Source organism: Acartia tonsa, chromosome 14 (genome assembly GCF_053477335.1).
Source record: "Acartia tonsa isolate MP-2025a chromosome 14, ASM5347733v1, whole genome shotgun sequence".
NCBI classification, from domain to species: domain Eukaryota; kingdom Metazoa; phylum Arthropoda; class Copepoda; order Calanoida; family Acartiidae; genus Acartia; species Acartia tonsa.
Window position 1 is genome coordinate 4,041,983 of NC_137273.1, and position 23,050 is coordinate 4,065,032.

The window sequence follows — 23,050 nt, forward strand, 5'->3', positions numbered from 1 at the left end:
ATGAACATATATAGTTCTCCTTTTCTTTCAATAAAATGGGAAGGTTTAAACTAATTTTGAGTGAGGGTATCACCACCTATCAAAGATAAAATACTGCTATAGAAAAAATGAACAACAAACAATAAAAAAATATTCATCTTTGATATTAAATTGAGTGTAAGGGAGGGGGAAATTCTCCCTCTGCCCCCTCAACTAATTTGCGTCTAGAGGCTTCTAGTTGATATATATTTCAATTATTAATGTAATTGTGTATCTATCTGGTTATATACACGCATATTGACATGAACATATCATTACAAAGATAAATTAACATTTTGCATACACTCTTAAAAATACTCATTTTATTTTATCTATAATACAAAGTAAAATGATGTCTGTCTGTCTGTCTGTCCGTCCCTTTAGATCTCGGTAGCCACTGAACCGATCGGATTCTACTCTTCAGGGTATATACCTATGGCTCCTGTGGTGGTTTTAAGCTATTAGATTTTAAACCTCCCGCAAACAAAAGATTTTTTTTTATAGTTTCCTTTATATGCGAGTGTATCAAATGATATTAATTGTTTCTGGATTGCGCATATTGATAATATTTTGGCCAAAGGGCGCTCAAAATTAATGGATGAATAACCAGGGAGGGATAGAACACTGGTATGTTTATCATATTGGTCCCCAAAGTTTAGAAATAACGTATCTTTGGGGACTATTATTGAATTTTGATTGGTTGTTTATTAAGTTGAGTGTCCAAATGTTATAACCACTAATTGTATTCCACATAAGGCGTAATTTTGTGTATCATCATTGGGAATGTATATCAATTTATCTGCCATTTGTCCCTTTATATTCCTGATGAATAGCCCATTATTAATCATTAGGTCAGAATCTTATTGAGAGCTCTATACATTTTATTATTATTGAGAAACAAAACTTAATATTTTTTAATCGTAAGAGATGTAACGGGATGATACATGAAATGATTAATTGATAAAAGAACTACCACATGCGAGATTAAGATTACTGGTAGAAAGATTTGAACACCAATTTGAACCAACCAATAAGATTAAAGTAATTTTTATGAGGCTAACTTTATTGATCATCTAATTCAAATCCCACAAAACAGCTACTGTTTTTGATTTTTTTAGTTTCATACCCCAAATCAAAACGATTGTTCGACTTATATTATTGACAGACTAACCATTTCAATAGCTTGTAAAAAAGCTTTGCTTATAAAACAAAAAACACAATTTTATATTAAAAAGGTACAACGATTAATTTATTTGATTTTTGTAATAATAATAATAATAGTAATCATATCTTTTAAAGACACAATAGTTTTAATATTATAATAATGTTAGAGATGGCATTTTTTTTAGGAATCAAAACATTTTTTTCTTTATGTTTAGAAGAATGGAAATGAAATCGACCTCATAGTCAAAGTAATCATAGGCATCGTATTAAAGAAGCTTTCCTCGGTTAGCAGAATAAAAAATCATTAAAAATAAATCCAGCTTTTAGTTCCCCACATTCGGTATTATTGTAAAATTTTGTCTATAATACGATACGATACATGATTTTAACGTATGGCCCAAAACCGTTCTATTGTTCGGTTTCAAAGCCATACTAGAAAAATAGGTATACTTTAACTCTAAGATAGGTTAACCAATGTTTTATATGGTCATACCTATTAGGAACTAAAGTATAATTTAATGAACATTTTAAATATAAACATATTTTTTTTATAGTTTAATTTTAGGTCGTATTCCTTAAAAAAGACTATAAATGGTTTTACAGAAAAAAATGTTTTGACTTCTACACTAGAACACTCTACGATATTTTTCTTATTTTTTTATGGATTACTATGGAACAAATTGTTTATAGAAACGTAAATAAAATCCAATTTTACTGATTTTAAAACTGATTATAAAATTTAAGAATGCTCCTATTTATTCAATTGATTTAAAAATGGTTTCATTTTTTTCTTTAAAAAACGGTCTAAAACGCCGCGTACTTCTTTTTTATCCCACAAATGTATAGTACGCGTTTTTTTTCACTTTGACTTATTTCGCGTATTTTTAGATTTCGAGGGGAAGGGAGTGGTGGGTCAAATATTCCATGTATACCAAAATTAAACATGTATTACATTTGGGTTAAAGAAAAAGAACATATCTAAAATAAAAAGTTTTTAGGTAGAGCTTTGAACATTTTCCTAAATACAATTTCAGCATACCAAAAAGCTTTATCCTACCCTCATGTATACTTTGAAAAAAACTGTTTTTAATAAATAATAATGGGTCATAGAGTGATCTTTTTGACAAGAAATTAAAACCAATATTCCAAAATAGTACAGAACACACAAAGATCATTTCTTTACTCTAATGTCAGTTTTTATATTATTTTAGAATATTGATTCAATTTTTGTTTCTTTAGTATGAAACAAGGATAGTTCAATAAAAGATAAATTAATCCTTAATTGGAAAAGTACACAAATATTAACTCATGTACCATATTTTGGAAGAAAGAATGATTTATCATCCATAGCGCTATCCTGTATCTTTTGAAGCAGCTTATGATGCCAAATGTTAATGACGTCATAAATAAATTTGACCAATGATAGGCCAGTATACATTTTAATTGACCAAAGTTTTGATATATACTGGCCTATCATTGGTATATTGTATTTTATGACGTTTCTATTAGACACTTTAAGCTGCTTCGTATCTTTTTTACATTTCTACAAAAATTACAGGGGGAGCGGAGCTACTCCAAAATAAAGTTTATTATTTACAGACGGTCAACTCAACAGGTTTTGTACAGGTCTGACACTCCACATAGCAACACCAGTGGAACTTACACTTACATCTCTCTTTCAACCTAGATAGACAGATAGATAGATAGATAGATAGATAGATAGATAGATAGATAGATAGATAGATAGATAGATAGATAGATAGATAGATAGATAGATAGATAGATAGATAGATAGATAGATAGATAGATAGATAGATAGATAGATAGATAGATAGATAGATAGATAGATAGATAGATAGATAGATAGATAGATAGATAGCTAGATAGCTAGATAGCTAGATAGATAGATAGATAGATATATAGATAGATAGATAGATAGATAGATAGACAAAATTGGGAGAAAGAAAGCAGTTTATTGTCCTATCCCTTTATCTCTGCTCCCCGCCCCCACTATGCATAGAAATTGGTATTATATTCAAAATTGTTTTTTAATGGTAAAGCATCTCTATAAAACTAAATATAATGTCAATCCATATAGATTTCAGAATTTAGTCTATCTTTCTTGTTTTTGGCTGTTTTTCAAAATTTGTAAGTTGTAATAAAGTTTCTTCTGTGCTCACGGTTGGACCCTCAGATGTCAAAACTTTATTTTAGTGTTTGGCCAAAATGACTTTGCAATTGTATCTGTAATTACGTCTAATAACACCCTTTGCTATTTTTAAAATCCTAGAAAATTTTTTTTGCAAGAAAATTGCATAAATTCGCAACCTTTTTTAGAACCACTACATAACTCGAGTTTTAAAACTTTTTATATAAAATCCTTTTTACAAAAAATATCAATAATTACTTAAAATTAAACCTGAAAGAAAAAAAATCTCATTACACGTGTTAATTTGCATGTTTTAGGTCTTTTTTTGAGGAAAGTATAACTTCCACATTTTTGACAATAATTATATTTTTTTAACATTTCAAAGTAAAATATAATAAAACTTAAACGATTTTTCTTGAATTATCAGTTGAAAATTTCATCAAACATGCAATTTAAGCGATGAAAATTTAATAAAATCATTTTTTGAATGTTTAGAATTACCAATTTTCTACATTTAAAACAAAATGTTAACAAAATTTAAAAACATTTTAACATATAACTTCAAAAATCAATAACATTTTATAAAAAGATGTTTCAAAAAATAAATCATTAAAAGGTATTAAAATGCATTTCAAATTACTTAAAATTAAAACGAGAACATCTTTTTACAATGTATTCTGTGTAATAGAGTTTAAATGACATGATTAGTGAATGAAATATTTCCTAAACTCATTAAGCCTTTTTGTGACTATATCAAAAATAATTTATTTTGTTTTATAGTGTTTTTTTATTCAAATATTTGACAAAATTTTCCCTACGTCAATAAAATAAAGTCAGTTTTTTACTGTTTCCAGGTTTTTCTTTATAATTATAACAATTAAATATAATATAAATCTTCATTATCTTTTATTTGAATTATCATACACATTAAAATGTAAAGTATAAGCTAGAATAGCACTTTTTTTAACGAATATTTTAATGACATTATATCAAAATAATTCCTCTTAAATATCACACAACATATGATTGGGAAGTATAGCCATTTCTTGGAGGTATAATATTTACAAAAATACCATTAATTCTGTTTTTATCAGAAGTTAAAAAAATTGAACAATTCTAAAACAATGGTTGGCTGTCTAGATATTGAGTACACTAAGACTACGGCTCTGTTCTATTGAAATAACGTTGCAAAAAGAGGGGTTCTGAAAGTAATCTACCTAATTATTTTTAAAGAACCAACAAGTACTGTCAGTATCTTTTTTCTTGTAATCTAGCAGACAATCAAATCATAACACAATTTTCATGATAAAATATTCAGGTTTCTACTTCACATTTTAAAAAATATACTGATCAATAAAATGTTCAAAATTTTACTTTGTACTAATTGAAAAATTATGTTGTAATTCTTATTTTAAAGTTACATTTTTATCCCTGACAAAATCATAGACGACTTTTAAAGGCATCTTATCTAAACTTTTTGAAGAAAAACTTAAAAACGTTAATTAAGTATTAAAACTATTTTCTTCGATTTTTCTGAAGTTATTATCGCATTCTATGGGTTTTTTATTATCATTTACTTATATCGAAAGTGCCAAACATTGTACCCTAACTTATTCATTTAATAAAAAACCAAGCGTGTGCTATAAATAAACGCATCATTTTTTAAATGGAAGCTTTTCTAAAATTAGAACGGCCTGTACGTAATTCCGTCCGTCCGTCCATCTGAAACGGTTAGAACTTTTCGTTAATTTAAACATGTTATACATAATTGTCCTATCGATTTCAAAATTAATTATCCTATTCATCTGATTTTTGGAATACTGATTTCTATTACAACAAGATGAAATGTTATAAGGGAAGCAACTATATAATCAAGTCCTAAAAATCAAGTATGTCCTTAAACAGAATCCTATATATTTAAGCATTTTTGCAACTTATAATTTTGTTTAAACTTCTACATTTATATTTTTTCAGTTCTGACACTCAACAAGTATTAATGTTCGTTTGTCCTACCGTTTCAGAGCTTTTATGGATGTTGTCATCCTTGTTTTGTTGTATTGAAAGTACACCACCTATTTGTGTTGTCAAGGTAAATAAATCTTTTGTATTTTCAATTCCCAATTTCGATCATAATTCAAAGTACTTATAACTAAAAGTATTAATTATATCAAAGTCAAACAAAAATCTGTTTTTAAGGATGAGAAAACTAAACAATAGTACTAGTACAGTAGAAATCTTTATATTCATAGGTGACTTTTTAGAAAATCATTTGAAAGTAACATAGAACAAAAACAAAGATGACAACATTTATCAATACTAAATTGATTACAGAAAATAAACACAAAACCTTATATTATTTTATATGATGACTGACAGATCGTCGGAAATTTATTTTTTTATATCCTTAACCAAAAAAATTTTGAAAATCGGACCACAAACACCAAAGATATGGGGAAAAATATGAAAATAGCCAAAAACATGCTAATAAGCAGTCTGACCGCATGAGTGTTTTATAGTTATTTATGTTCCTTAGTGATGGGAATGTTGTCAACAGATTTCAGCCTTCTATCTTTTGTAGGAGAAGAGAAAATCACGTTTTCCATTGTCTGTCTCTACGGGCAGACATTGCATTGTGAATCATAGAGTAGCTTTGCTACTAAAAACTTGGACAAAGAAAAAAATATCCTTGCAAACTGCATTGTATAAATATTAAGAAAAAGCCACAACTTAATAAATAAAAAAAAACAATCGAAAGTCTTAATCTATTTTTATATTGGGCTAAACCTTACAAAAGTCCATTAGCCTTACATGGATAAAAAATCATCCAGAAAATTGGTCAAATATTTATGTTCATTTGATAATTAAAAATATTATCAACTAGCTATGATTTTACTACTTTAGTTTAAACATACTTTGAACTAAATGGTTCAATTATGACATAATTCTAATTTAAACCAGTAGTGATGACAAAATAGAATGGATTTATTATATGTGGATACTGTGTGAGATTCTCGCATACCCCAATACAATGTTTCTCCAAGCTGGCTATTATAATGATCCTCTCCTTATGACTCTACCCCATCCCCTCCCCTAACCATGGAGGAACATATTGATCAATATCTGAGGACTATATTAGCAACCTGAACTGACGATAAAAATTTCCTGTCACAATATCCACGATTTATATATCCATTAATTGATGACAGATAAAGTAATCTGTAAATTAGTACTTGGATGTTCATCTGTTTTGTAAGTCCGTTTTAATACATGGATCTTAAGGAATGGTACAATGAATGATAAATTATCCAATTAATATAACTATGATTTTAATCATTCGTGAAAAAGAAAGGACACTGTTACTGTAAACACCCAATTAAATTTCAATATTTCCCCCAAAAGTTTGTAATGGCCAAGAGGGAGAGGACATTGGGCTGTTTATCACACTTGTCCTCAAAGTTTTTAAAACAACGTTTTATTATTTATTAGCTTAACAACTTTGGGGAGTTTTATTGAGCTTTGATTAGTTGGTTGATTAAATTGAGAGTCCAAACGTTTCAACCACTAAATGTAATCTACAGAAGAGGAAATTTTGTGTATCATCATCACGTGGAACACAATCAGCCTTGGTCTATTTAGATCTCTGTTATTGTCAAAACTAGTTTTTCTAAGTTTCAAAAATGATTACCTTGTTTTGATTGTGTTATATCCGCGGCCACAACACATGAGGTTGCATCCGTCCATACCTTCGCTGTCCACTACACACACGCGTCCTGTTGTACCTAGATAGATAGATAGATAGATTATTAGATATATATATAGATAATTAGATAGATAGATAGATAATTAGATAGATAGATAGCACATCAGGTTGCATTCGTCCATCCCTTCGCTGTCCACTACACATACACGTCTTGTCGTACCTGGATAGGTAGATTATTAGATAGATAGATAATTAGATAGATATATAGATTATATACACATACACGTCCTGTCATACCTGGATAGATTAGATTAGATTAGATTAGATTTATTATTCTTGGGTGTACATACATAGAAAAAAAAAACAACAAAATAATAAATGAATTAAATGAATATTATATACATTTATATATACAGTCAAATTTTATTGATATGGTTAATTTATAAAAAAAATTTCTTCCCAAATGGCAGTTTCCTAAAAACTAGGAAGTATGCAGTAATGTGTATTCACACATTGTTTTCATACAGGCCATATAGATAAGACAAATAAATAGAAAAAAGATAATAAGCAATAAATAAAATCATATTGGAGAGGAAAGAATGATATTAGGAAGGATTGATTAGGGCATACAAGTCTCACACCATTATTGCAATAATAGAAATTTAAAAAAAACATTTCAACAAATAGATTTTGATTGATTTATCAGATTTCAAACAATATTGAAAAGAAATACAATTTTATCTACATTCTTGACATAATGGGTTGTTACACACTAAAGTTAAGCTTGATAACAAAGATTCTTTTAGATTTTTTATAAATTTTTTTCTTGATTGATTGTGGGTTAATAAATCATTATTACAATGGTTATTCCATAATTCTTGAAAATGATACTTAGGAAATCTTTCAATAGATTTAAACTTCGGTTTTTTAACATCAAACATATTAGAGTTTCTAAGATTTCTGGTATGTAATTGATTACGGCGAAGCCATGTACCTTGAAAGGAACTTGGTAGCTTACTGTTTATAAAATCATACATAAATAATAATTTCAAATAATTAGCTGATTCATGTAAAGGAAGGACATTCATTTTTTTAAATAAAGGCATTGTGTGTGAGATGTGTTTCTTACTAAAAACAATTCTTATTGCCTTTTTTTGCATTTTAATTAATGGTTCCATAGTAGATTTAAGACCACAACTCCAGGCAGGTAAACAGTAAAGTAAATGACTATTTATAAGTGAGTGAAAAAGCATTTTTTTGCTATCTAAATTCAGTATATGTTTAGCTCTATTTATAAGAAATAAGGAACTAGAAATCTTTTTACGTAAATGTTCTACATGATATTTAAAATTTAAAGAAGGATCTATAAATACACCTAGGAATTTAATTGCAGGAATATTGCTACTTGAATTGACATAATTTAAAATTTTTATTTTCTCAGGATCAAACTCATTTTCATTGTTAAAGTTTAGCTTAATATTAAGAGCATTCCAATCAATAGTATTTTCATTTTTATTAAATATCATGATTTTAGTTTTATCAGGATTTAAGCTCATTTGATTACTCCTAAACCAATCGGATATCTTTTTAAGTTCATTGTTTAATTTCAGTTTAATCTCTGTAAAGTTTTTACCAGAAATTAAAAAATTACTGTCATCAGCAAATAATAGGGTAAATAAATCAGTACAGTTTTTAAGATCATTTATGTAGATTAAAAATAGAATTGGTCCTAAAATAGAGCCCTGTGGGACACCTCTATCTATGTTCAGCTTTCTTGAGTCAGTATTGTTTACATGTACAAATTGCTGTCTATTACTTAAATAATTTTTAAACCATTCAAGTTCAACGCCATTAATGCCAATTTTTGACAACTTTTTAATTAAAATAGAGTGTGGAATTGTATCAAAACATTTTGCAAGATCACAGAAGACTCCAATTACAGTTTTATTATCGTTTTTTGCTTCAGCTATATAATTTAAGAGGTGTATCACAGGGTGTATTGTAGACTTTTTTGATTGAAATCCATACTGATGTTCAAAAATGATATTATTTCTAATCAAATAGCACGACAGTTGTTGATAAATGACTTTTTCTAAAACTTTTGAGAAAATAGCTAATAAACTTATTGGCCTATAATTTGATGGATCAGCTTTTTCATTAGAATTATTCCCTTTTAACTTAAAAATAGGTATAACTTTTGCAATTTTTAATTCAGAAGGTATTTTTCCAGTTAAAATAGTTTGGTTAATGACATGAGAGAGAGGAAGGGCAATGACAGAAATTATTTTCTTTAAAAAAGAATTTGACAGGCCAAAAATGTCCATGCTTTGTTTATTTCCCATTTTTTTAACAATATCTGTGACTATATTTGGGTTTATTGTATGCATTTTAAAACTGGAATTATAATTAGGTATATAGCTACACGGATCAATGTTAGAAGGATTTATTTTAGATGATATCTTGCTTGCTACAGAAGTGAAGTGTTCATTCAATTTCTCAGAAATTTCTGCATTATCTAAATATATAGCATCATTAAACTTCAGTTCATTGATACATGTTGCTTTATCTTTTGTTTTTCGGATTGCATCTCTAATAATATCCCAAGTTTTCCTCAAGTCAGATTTACATTTTTTTAGCTCATTACAATAATACAATTTTTTAGCTGTTTTTATTGCACGATTATAGACATTTCTATATCTATTATACATCCTAATATTATCAGCAGTTGGTTCATTAATACTTAACGTTGACAATTCAAATTTTTTATCTCTACATCTCATTAAACCATCAGTCATAAATTTTTCAATTTTATGTATGTTCTTATTAATTCTAATCTTTTGTAAAGGAAAAGAAAGTTCATAAAATTCATTAAAAAGCTCATAAAATTTATTAAAGCAATGTTGAGGTTCTAAACTGTTAGTTACATTTTCCCAATTAACATTTCTTAATAGATTGATAAACCCAGTAATTTTTTCTTCATTAATATTTCTTGTAAAAATACAAGATTCTTTACTTGCTTTATATGAATAAGGTGTTATTGTGAAAATTGGGAAATGATCAGATATATCATTTGATAAAATTCCTGAATGAAAACTATTATCTTTTGCGTTAGTAAATATTTGGTCAATACATGTTGCTGATGTCCTAGAAATTCTTGTTGGTCTCGTTATCAAAGATAAAAAACCATTTGCAATGCAATTTTCAAGGAAATCATTTGTTTTTTCATGACAATGATATTTTAAAATGTCAAAATTAGAATCTGTGAAAATGTAAGAGGCACATTTAAAAGACATTAATTTACTTTGTAGGTTAGAAAAATTATCAATAAAAAAATCCATTTGTTGAGATTCAGTAAATCCCATTATAGAAGTATTAGGCCGGTAGACATTACTCAAAATAAATTTTTCTTTGTTATATTCAAGTTGAATTGTGAGTGACTCAAATAAGCCTTCTTCAAATGTTGACAATTCATTTAATATTTTGAATTTTAGATTTTTATGAATATAATAAGCTATCCCGCCGCCCCCTTTATTCTTTCTACACTTATAGATAAAGATATAATCTTCTATTTTAAATATATCTTGGTCATAAATAGTCCAGACTTCTTGCAAAGATATTACATCTATTGTAACTTTATTTTCTTTTAAATGATCTATATATTCTTTAAGCTGAATAAATTTACTATTAAGACTCTGAATGTTCCAAGAAAGAAATTTTAATGTTTGAAATTGCTTACATTTTTCAATAAATTGTTTGTTATTAAAATATGAACATGACAGATCAATTTCATAATACGGATTTTCATAATTATTACCATTTAATGTAGAATCTTTATATCTAGATAAGAAATCATATTCAATGTTATTTAAAATCTGACAGATGCTACCCACTCTATCGAAAATTAAAATTACAACACAGTGTGTGACTCATATTAAGAAGGTATAATGAAGGGGAAAATAGGTTATATATAATGAATGAAACAAACGGAAATTGGGTATTATTAGTTAACATAAACATATCTCATAACAAGGGTATAAAATTATATTTACATGAAGCAATTTTTAGTTGCGTAGCTACTCTATAATTTAAATATTATAAAATATAATGTAAGAAGATAAAACTTAGTCAAAAATCAAAGTATTACATATGATAGGATATTTAACATAAAATTCACTTTGTAATATATTTATATCTTAACAATATTTCTCAATTATTTAGATAGATAGGTAGTTTTATTTTTATAGATAGATAGATAAATAATTAGATAGATAGATAGCACATGAGGTTGCATCCGTCCATCCCTTCGCTGTCCACTACACTTACACGTCCTGTTGTACCTGGACAAAAAGATAGATTATTTGATAGATAGATAGCGTCTAAGAGCCTATAAGGACAGAAACACCAAGAGATCTTATTATGATGCATTTTGTACTTAAATCTTGCTTAATGATATATAGACATGATTATATGGTCAAATGCTATTTGACAACTAAAACTTTCATTGCACTATATTTTTCTGTAAGTCCTAACTGTGCATGGTAATGAAATGCGACTGTTTTAGACCATTTCGTCCTAGTATATATGTTGTGCCCCTGACCAGTAGGAACCATTTTTAAACGTTTTAGCGGTGTTGGGACGATATTTGAACCTATCACCTTCCCGACAACAAGTAAACATACTACGTGCTATGCCACATTCGAAGGTTACACAGTAGAGGGACTCAGGATTTGGCCTCGGTAAGAGTAAATAAACCTGGCAATAGAATGAAGAAAACTTCAGATTTGATTTCAGAGTGCGTTTCTGAAATATTTTAAATACAACAAGGGACAATTAATTGATGTTTATCCCTTATGATAATATACTAAATTACCCCCTATTTAGATTAAAGATATTTGTTGACAATTTTGGACACTCATGTTTAAAGTTTTAAAAGCCAACAATAAAACTTTAGGTACCAGTAAAATTTTCAGTATAATGTCCCCTCCCTCCCTGGTAGAACCCAAAAACATACCTAGAGAACCAGTTTCTGGATCTTCTTTACAATAATCTGGACTATTCTCGATGAAAATCAAATCATTCTATCTATCTATCTATCTATCTATCTAATTATCTGTCTATCTATTTATTTACCTAGTGAACCGGTTTCTGGATCTTCTTTACAATAATCTGGACTATATTCGATGAAAATCAAATCATTCTATCTATCTATCTACCTATCTACTTATCTAATTTCTATCTATTTACCTAGAGAACCGGTTTCTGGATCTTCTTTACAATAATCCGGACTGTTCTTGATGAAAATCAAATCATTCGCAGATGGAATCTAAAAAAAATAAAAGTTTCTTAATTTATATGATTTATGATTTATATCCTTAATGATGATAAACAAGATTATCCCTTAAATTCATTTGTTGTACCGTTAGAACGCTTCTGTATTGAAACTATCAATCAAAATTCAATAATCATACCCTAAGTGTATGAGCCTAGGAGTAATATAAAACTTTGGGTACCCGTTTAATTTACAGTCCAATGCACCCTCCCTTCCTTCATTACTCACCTTTACATTCCGTTTGTGAAGCCTCAATCGTCCTTTGTTGGTGGGTTTTACTCTGGTAGCTGCGTTATATTTATCTCGCAATGTATCACCTACATAGATAGATAGATAATTAAAAATATAATATATGGATGGATAAAAAGCTAGCTGTCTGTCTGACCCTCTGTCTGTACGTCTGTCGACCTATTAGTCTGTCTGTAAGTCTGTAGCTGCGTTGTATATATCTTGCAATGCATCGTATAGATAGATAATAAAATCCATTAATAGATAGATAGAAAGTTTTAGAAATGGATGTATAAATAGATCAAATAAAAATATAACTTATAGATGGATAAAAAAGCTGTTTGTCTGTTTGTATCTGTCTGTATTACTGTCTATCTATCTATATATATCTATATATCTATCCATCAAGTATACCTACAACCCTGAATGGTGCTAACTGTTGCCAGCAAGTAATAATCGAACAGGATCCACTCACTCCATGGCCTATCTATCTAGCTATCTATTTATCTATATATCTATATATATACCTACAACCCTGAATGTTGCCAGCTGTTGCCAGCAAGTGATAAGAGAACAGGATCCCCTCACTCCATGGCCTATCGATCTATCTATCCATCAAGTATGCCTACAACCAAGAATGGTGCTAACTGTTGCCAGTAAGTAATAATCGAACAGGATCCACTCACTCCATGGCCTATCTATATATCTATCCATCTATCTACCTATCTATCTAATTATCTATATAACTATCTATCTAACTAACTATACCTACAACCCTAAATGGTGCCAACTGCTGCCAACAGGTGATAAGAGAACAGGATCCACTCACTCCATGGCCTATCTATCTATCTATCTAACTATCTATGTATACCTACAACCCTGAATGGAGCCAACTGCTGCCAACAGGTGATAAGAGAACAGGATCCACTCACACCATGACATTTACACGTCACCTTCATGTTCTGAATGACTGCCTGAAAAAAAAAAAAAAATAGTAAGAACAAGGATATCAACTTAAAAAAGTACAGCAATTAATAACGTTCTACAATTTAGAGAATTTGATAGTTCAGGGAACACAATTTAAACAATATTTAAAGAAAGATTTTTTTAAAAATCATTGCATAGGGTTATGCACCTAAAAATTTTGACACCCCCTCTACAATTGTTCAACCCCCCCCCCCCCCTCTAAACAAAAAATTATTATTATTTCAGTGATACAGACAATAAAAGGGACGTTATTTTAGTGTTACGAGGGTGGATACACCCCCCTAGGTATCCCCCCTTCCCTTCATAATCAACTATAAGCGTCTTTTTTCACACCTTTATTAACCTTGAAACCCCCCTTATCTATTTTACGGAGGTGTATCACGGGGTGTAGAACTTTGTAGAAAGTGTAGGAGGGTGGAAACATCCCTCTTATAACACCTTTTTTTCTAACATTTATATCCCTTCATCGCTAAAAAAAATCTAATCCCTATCCTATTTCTAACATGCAAATAACTTCCTTTTCAGCCTTCTTTTCTTTCAAACCTTATCCTTTCAGGGATAATAGGGATTTGTAATTTGAAGATAAGTTGATTTTTCACCAAAACTGGATATTGCTATTTCATTTGATACTAGTGGCTTCGCCCAAATTTAGTTTCTATAGAAAAAAATAAGAGTAGGGGAGAATGTTTTCTTGAGTCCAGTATTAAAAAGAAGTGTCATTTATACCCACCCCCCTTCCCTACCTTCAAAATAGCTAAAAACTTGCCTAAATTAACCATACGAAAAATCTAAGAAATTCTACAGACAATTAACTTTTCCTTATATATAAGACAAACTATTTCTTTATTTGTTTTAGTTTGATAATGTAATACTTTTTCGATCAGGGATCATAACTAGACTAACAGAAAAGTTAAAGGCATAAATGCAATAATATCTTTAAATGGGAGAAAGGTAGTTTTTTCTTTTATTGTCTTAAACACCAAATCCTAGATTTTTTTAAAGAATTTAAATATTTAACTTCAAGTATAAAAGAATACATGTAGGGACAATTATGCTTAAGTAATTTACTTTAAAAACAAGGATGACAACATCCATAAAAGCTAAGCTCTAAAATCAGATGGTAAGACAAACGAACATGGACACTTGTTGAGTGTCAGAACTTGATTTAAAAATGTGTAAATTTGTTGCGTAAATGAAAGATACTTTTTAAGGACATGCCTCGCTAAAATAATTATACTTTTTTTGTCCAAAATATAATTGATTCAAAATTAATATGAAAAGGAATTTTATATGTAACAGAAAGTTTTAAATATACGTTCTGACTATCTTATAAGAGTTCCTGCGCTTTATAAATCATCATATCGAGTTTGAAACCTTTATAAATTGACTAAAGGAGCTATCCGTTACGCACAGCCGTACGCATGGACCGACCCTATTAATAGAAAAGCCTCGCTTTTAAAAACCATGTAAAATAACTTTGTAAGCTAATTGTAATATAATATTTGTTTGTTAATATATATTATTCCAATAAATATAGTTTTAATAAGTATAAAATAATGAAATATAATACCTTTTTATTGAATATATGTAATATTAAAAGATTATAATATTAATACGTATTTATTAGTAAAGATTATCTTATATTCTAAAATTTCAATAATAAATTAGTGGATTTTATGATTAGTTCTAAACGAAAAATTGACGTACATCAATGACGATAAACAAAATTATCCTCCTGCTGTTGATTAGAATTTATTGTAAAAGTTGAGAACAAAAAATTCAATTAATGTATTTAACATTTTTTAGCCAATGAATAGGATAACGTGGCTATAAAACTTTGAGCAACCATTGTAATTCATAGTCCCCTCCATCCTTCAGAAAAAATCGTAGAACACACAGATATGGAAAAAAGTAAATGAAATTGATCTATGTATCATTCAAAAAATCTTCTGAGAAACTGCAAACAAACTAATGAACAAAGTAAATTACCAAGTAGATGCCCATGAATCAAGGGATTCTTCTAGATATATTACAGACCCCAATCTTATGTAGCGCCAGAGAAAATAACTTTTCTGTAGAAATATATCCTCACATTTGCGATTGTTGGTTTAATTGAATATTAATTGGTTGGTTCCAAACTTATAGTTTCTACACTTTTCAATCAATCTACATAAGGTGTAATATTGTTTATCCACATTGTACATAAATTTTATGTCTATTGTTTTATCCCTTTAGATCCATGGCATTATGTGGTAATTTTGTTGCTTTACAGAAACATAAAATATGTGTTTTCATGTTTCCAATTCCAAATCTCTCGTAACAACAAATCGATTTCTGACCATTACACCATATATCCCCTCTCACCCCCCCCCCTTCCCCACCGGGGATTATATAATCCATCCAACCAACCCTCCAAATATAATAAATCCCCCCCCCCCCTCCCCAAAGTAGAAATCATTACTAACTATAATAAACCACCCCTTACATAATATAAATCCCTCCCTACACTTTTAAACTATACTTAGAATTCGCCGTCATTCTTTTCGACATCTTTTATAGATTTTTAAAATGTAACCCTGTCTCTAACCCAGAGAGACTGTTATTGCACTAGACCCAAAAGTTTAATGATAACGTTTTCTTATTCGTTGACTTAACAACTTTGAGAACTTTATTTAATTTTGAATGGTTGGTTCATTAAGTGTCCAAACGTTTAAATCACTAATTGTAATATGCAGAAGGGGTAATTTTGTGTAAAATCATTTGCAATGTTTACCACTTTATCCCTACAGATGCCTGTCTTTTTCAAAGACCAATAAGAAAAGAGCCTCCAAAAAATGAGCAAATTTTGAGTTTAACCGAACCACCCCACTCTTTTGAAATGTTCTATTACGTGTGTTCTACCATTTATGACCCTCAACGTAAATTAATTCTATAAAGTGTGCGTATAAGCGAGCAAAACTTGAAAAAAGCTAAAATTATGTGCATTCTAATTCCAGCTGAAATCTACCCACCATTTGTGTTAATTGGATTATATATTATTATTTGGATCTTATATCAGATTTTTATGTTCTCTAATAAGTGAAACTTGCAGTGGGCTAAAATAACGATTACCCCTTCCACCACCTTTACCTAATCCCCTCTCTTCGTACTGGATGGAAGAACTGACCAATAAACAAGTTCCAAATTTTTTTTCTAACTTTTTGGTATTTAAACTTAACTTATATATGATAATGAAATTTTACACACAATATAGAGATTGGATAAGTTAAGAAAGAACAATGAATAAAGAATACGTGGATATATTGACAGGGTAAATTTGGGTTGATAATATAGATGTCATTTATTGGGCAGTTCGTGTATCCAGTAGGAGGGGAGTGGATGGGGGGTATCTTTATTTTAGCTATCTTGGATTATCACTTTATTAGAGTACATGCAGATTTGGTGCAACATCCAAGTATTTATATATCGATTGAAAGAACAGTATAGCTAAATGAAAAGTTGCTACAATGAATGAACGTGAAATCTGTATAATTTTGTTAGTTCCCTATTCTTTTATGACCTCTTCCCTGCCCTGGAAATCAGGGACCTAAAGGGATAAGACAATGGGCTATACATTGATGTACATCCCCAATGATGATATAGAAGTTTACCCCTCCTGTAGTTAGAAATTTGTGGTCGAAACGTTCAGTTTAATGAATCAACCAATCAAAATTTATTCAAGTCTCCAAATTTGTTAAGCCAATGAATAATAAAACTTTGGGGACCAGTGTAATAAACAGCCCAATGTCCCCTCCTTCCTTGCCCTGTGTAAATCTAAAATTTTCAAAAACTAACCAAATGTTCAAGTTGTTTTATGCTTTCCCACAAAACGGTAGAATATGGATCGAAAAGCATGGAGAGAGGGAGTGAAATTACACTTGTACCCAAAGTTTTACAACTAAGTTATCTTATCTGTTGTATCAAAAACCTTGGGCACTTGAATTGAAATGTGTAAAGTTTACTTCCACAAATATGATAAACAAAATTAACTCTTCTCCTGAAGGTTAGAACTATTGATGATAAAAGTTTTAACATTGAAAGTTTGTACTAACCAATCAAAATTTTATAAAAGTTTCCAAAGTTTTTCAGACCAAATAAAGAAAGAACATGTTGATATAAACGTTAGGGACCAGTTTAATTCACAGTCCATTGTACCCTTCCCTTCCTAGCTGCCCAAAAGCCCAACATATGAGAAACTTGGAAAAAGCTTCGCTAATAAATAATTTAGCAGTTTTGTAGAAAAAAACTTTTCTGATTTTTTCTTTTACCTAATATTTCCCTAAAGACTTGTTAGCTAGAATTAAGTAAAAATACATATTGTGTATTTAATGAAGAGGTTATTTTGTTTATTATCATTGTAGATGTACATTTATTTCATTCCTTAATGGCCTCAAAACCGACTAATATCCACTGGATTAGAACCGGTCCTGGTGGGCCATACTAAGAAATTATGTATGTATTGTATTGTAGACAAATATCCTCAAATTAACAAATTAAAATCATAAATTTAATACCAGTTTTGTTAGGCTTTCTTTTAATCTTATATTTTTCATTAGAATATCCACGGAAAGCTGTCTATAATACGATGCGATAAATGTATATTATTCAAACCTTACGTGTTAAAAGCGCTAAGGGGTCAGATAATTTGACTGCCCAAAAAAGGATTTAATGGATTTCCAAAACATTTTTATACAATCGTATATAGTTAAACATTTACATACTGAGAGGTGTTGATTTTATAAATCATATTTTTAGTAGCGAAGCTACTCTATATTAATGTAAGGTAGTGTTTCTGTCTGTCGGTACTGTTAAGTTTGTATGATGTTTAGTCCAAAGCCGTCATTTCTTAACAATTAAAAATAATTGGGGAGGGGTAGTTTTTTTTGTATGAATTCTTCCTGTGGGCTACCAAATACCCATAACCTAACTTAACAGGATTTTAAGAAATATAAAAAGAAACCTTCTCTTATCAATTTATTTTAATAATTAGGAGTTGGGGTTTTTTGCTCTACTACCAAAAAAAAGCCAATGTATAATACAATACTTATAGAAAACAATATACATTGCTTTACTATTAAATTGTTCTGACTAACGAAAAATTTAGCTGGCAATCTAGTTTTACTTAATAAAAATATATTTTTATCTGTAAAACTATGCAGCTAAATCATAGGGAAAGTTTTAATCAAATAGGACGACTCATTTATGTATGCTAATAGACGTTCAGTTTGGACGGTTTGTATGTCCCATAATGAATGATGTACCCATTCATATGTAATAAAAACATAATAAAACAGGGATTGGGGAAGAATTGCATGGATCTTTATGGATATGACAATGGCCAATTAATTGATGTGCATCCCCATTGATGACACATAAAATTACCTCATCTTTAGTGGTTAAAACTCCCCAAAATTGTTCCGCCAACGAATAAGAAAACGTTATGATAAATCTTTGGGGACTAGTGCGATAATTTGATAAACATCCCACTGCCTAATCCCTTCCTGGGAGTATTAAAATAATCTAATCAAAACAAATTACTTAATCAATTTAAAACAAAAAAGCTAGGAAACAAATTCAAATATTGAATTTTTCATTATTTTTTATGATTTTAGTCCGTGTCCATGAAAAAAGATGAATTACACTATAGTAAAGGCACAATAGACAAAAGTCGGGGATTAAGGACATTTTCTTGCATTATCGTAACATAAAATTAACAAGCCTTGATTGTGTAATAATTTTACTGTGGTTAATGAGGGTTAAGCATCCTTGGAACAAGCCCAAGGGTTGTAATCCGGGTTTTATGATGGCTACAAACACCAACTTTATTATTATACATAGAATATAATACAGGGTGACTACAATAACATTTCTCAAGTAAGAGTAACTTTTCAAATAAAATACAGGGTCTTATCATTTTTTGGTCATTTCAATCAATGATATAATAAAATAAAGGGTAACTACAGTATCATTAAATGTAAAGGAAGTAAATAAGATGTAAAATAGATCAAAGTTTTATAAATCAACTTTTTCATTATTGTAGTTTATACTTTCTCAAGAAACCATTGTTATGCATTTCATATTGATTTTTTTCTCTTTAAAAGTTAATTTTAAAAATAAATTTGTATGAATTTATCATAGAGGGAGGTGACATTGGGCCGTTCATTACGCTAGTCCCCAAAGTATTATTATTGATAACAGCTAACCCTTAACCTACTAACACATATCTAATTTATTAATTTTTTTAGTTCGTATTTTACTTATTTTATCATGTATGATTTTTTTCTGTAAGAATAAATCATTTCAACGACGAAACAACTTTGAAGACTTTTATTGAATTTTTTAGTTGGTTAATTATTTAAATATTTCAATCACAAATTGTAGTTTACAAAAGGAGTAATTTTGTGTATCATCATTGGGGATTTACATGAAGTTATCGGCCATTGTCTCATCCCTTTAGACCTCTAGAATTTATAATTTTTTGGAGGTCACCCTGTATTTTTATCTGAAGTTTATTACAGCCATCAGAAACCATATACACAAGTTTATAGTTTACATTATAATACAAAATAATAAAATATATTCTATGCATATATTTTTACCAAGGAATTAGGGATGAACAATACATTTTAATTTGATATCTTCAGAAAGCGTCTAAAATAAGATGCGACAAATATTTAAATCAATTGCAGGCTTAGTTTTAAGCAATTTAACGCTTATTTTCAAGTTAAAGTAGTAGGAAAACCAAAATGTCATAAACCGTTCCTTTTTTTACTGGGTTTTTAGATATTTTTTTACAGCATATCAAACGCATAATATATTTGTAAGTGGCTATATTGAAAATCCCCCAAACCCTCTAAATTGAGGCTAATTTTGGAGACAAATTTAAAAGCAGAGCATTTCTACTTTTAGGTCTTTCTTTTAATGTATTAGAGAGCTATTATATAGAATCGTCAAATTTAATTCAAACAAAATGTAAATAAATCTGTTGCATAGGATATAATCTATAAATCTATGATTTTTTTCCTTTTTTGAATCAATTGAATTTTAACAAGGTGTTTACTATTGAAAGCGAAGATTTTCTTCAATTTATACGGCATAAAAGGTATCAATAAATATTTTGTATTTTAAGGAATTTGCTTATATATTTTTTTTATCAGAATGTTCTGTTCTTTAATATTGTAAAATTGAAAAATCTTAGAAATAGTGGCGTGCGCAGGGGGGTGAAACATCTAGTTATTAAATATCTTGTTTAAGGTAAGGTATTGACATCTCTCACACCCCCTTCCGCACGCCTTTGAATAAAAATATTTAGTATTTATTCCCCCCGAAATCCAAAACTACTTGAAATGAAAAAGAGTCGGATTTGAAAAATTTGAATGGTACTCTACATTTGTTTGATGCTTGTTATCAGTCCAGGGATATCAAGGGATAAGACAATCGACGATAAATTAATGTACTTTCAAAATGATAATATACAAAATTATCCCTTCCGTAGTTAAAAATACTGGTTGAAAAGTTAAGACATTGATAATGGAAGATTTAATAAAGTACCAATATTTTTGAGTTAATTAAAAAGTTTATAAAACTTTGGGTACAAGTATAATTTACAGTCCAATGGCTCTCCCATATATATTAGAGTAAAACACTAGAGGGAGAAAAGGTTAAATAACTGTATCTCCCCATTGAAATCAACCAATAGTGTCGCTTATATCAATACAGCCAAATAACAGAAAATAATTCAGAAGTAGACGAAAGAGGTCTTTGAAAAAGAAGGGAGGTAGTTGTCTGTATATACATCTATACTGTTTCCCATATAACAGAAAAATTAAGGTGCAATTTTTAGTCCATTGCTCCATCCCTGAAGCCCCACCCCCCTTTCAACCATATACAAGATCATATTTGGTCAACTGAAAATAGTTGCCGAATGTGTACGCAGTTTCCTGGGTGTTTCCTCATCCTAGCTCAATATTTACTACTAGCTAAAAATCTTCAAACTTCCCTCAAAAAATTCAAAATTTGAATGTATAAACGATTTATACATTATACATTATAAATTTGAATTTTTAAAATTTGGATTTTTTTTGAAAAGTTTGAAGCTTTTTTAGCTAGTAGTAAATATTGAGCTAGGATGAGGAAACACTCAGGAAACTGCGTACACATTCGGCAACTACTTTCAGTTCATCTCATATTTATTTGATATTTGTTATGTGTGTTATTAGGATAAAGGAATGGATATATAATAAGTGGATATTGTAAGAGATTATCGCATACCCTCATAAAATGTTTCTCTCGGCTGGCTAATATAACAATACTTCCAATCCATCCTGAAGAATTTACCCAATCCACACCCCTGACAATGGAGAAACGTACTGAACAATAAATGATGACTAATATAGCAACCTAATTTTCCTTGTTACAATATCCAATGTATATTACATCCATTGATATAGGATCGAAGATTATCTTTTCAGCCGGAAATAAAACTCGAGGACAAGGACAATTATATCCACTTTTAGACTAAGTATAGAAAATAATAATTTATAATAAGGATGACAACATCCATAATTAGCAAAGCTCCTAATTTAAAGTTAATCAAAAAGAAAAACAAGTAGAGTATACATAATAAAAGCAAGGAAAACTTTCATAAAAATTGAATGTCATAGTAAACTTATGACAATAAACATTTTTAAATATTACGAATATACCATTTTTGTTTAGAGACAGCTTTTCGGACGAACAGACATGACATAATAATAAAAATATATGCCCTTACATATTTATTTTTCCGAATAATTGTCCGTTAAAGCTTACACCTTATTAACCAAATAAGTGGATTTATAAACATTTAAAAATATGTTGACGGAAGGATTAAAACTAAAATGAAAGAGTGAGGTAGGGAGAGAGAGAGAGAGAGAGAGAGAGAGAAAGAGAGAGAATGAGAGAGAGAGAGAGAGAGAAAGAAAGAGAGAGAGAGAGAGAGAGAGAGAGAGAGAGAGAGAGAAAGAGAGAGAGAGAAAGAGAGAGAGAGAGAGAGGGAGAGAGAGGGAGAGAGAGAAAGAGAGAGAGAGAGAGAGAGAGAGAGGGGGGGGAGAGAGGGGGAGAGAGAGAGCGATAATTATAAAAAAGACAAAGAAAGTCATATTAGAGGTAAAAAATACATATATACAAATATGTAATTTTAAAGAATATAGTTAGATAAAACGAACAAAAAATTAAAAATACTTAAAATCAATATATATAGAAAAGTGGTTAAAACTAGGGGATGGAATAAATTAATATACAGGGTGCGGCACATAAATCCGGACATTTTTTAAACGGCCATAGCGTTAAAACTACTTGACCAATCAGGACGTTTGACCCCACTATAGAAAGCTTAGGTAATGACCTTTTAGCACAAAAAAATCTTTGGACGAAGATGGACGTGTACACCGAGCTG

The 23,050-nt window shown here is 29.5% G+C and overlaps 1 protein-coding gene across 2 annotated transcripts in view; it reads right to left on the minus strand.

Annotated features, from left to right (window-relative positions):
* Positions 1-1,244: 1,244 nt before the first annotated feature.
* Positions 1,245-23,050, minus strand: part of LOC145306511 (protein Wnt-5b-like) — a 109,595-nt gene continuing 87,789 nt past the window's right edge. Inside the window, exons 10-15 of one of the 2 annotated variants that reach the window (XM_080148652.1) lie at positions 13,529-13,562; positions 13,357-13,425; positions 12,589-12,677; positions 12,276-12,354; positions 7,017-7,110; positions 1,245-2,865 (exon numbers count right to left, since the gene is read on the minus strand). In XM_080148652.1, coding sequence (XP_080004778.1) covers positions 2,772-2,865; positions 7,017-7,110; positions 12,276-12,354; positions 12,589-12,677; positions 13,357-13,425; positions 13,529-13,562 — 459 coding nt within the window. In that variant the 3' untranslated portion in view covers positions 1,245-2,771. Of the gene's footprint in view, positions 2,866-7,016; positions 7,111-12,275; positions 12,355-12,588; positions 12,678-13,356; positions 13,426-13,459; positions 13,563-23,050 lie in introns of both variants that reach the window. The other variant, XM_080148653.1, reaches the window with a different exon arrangement.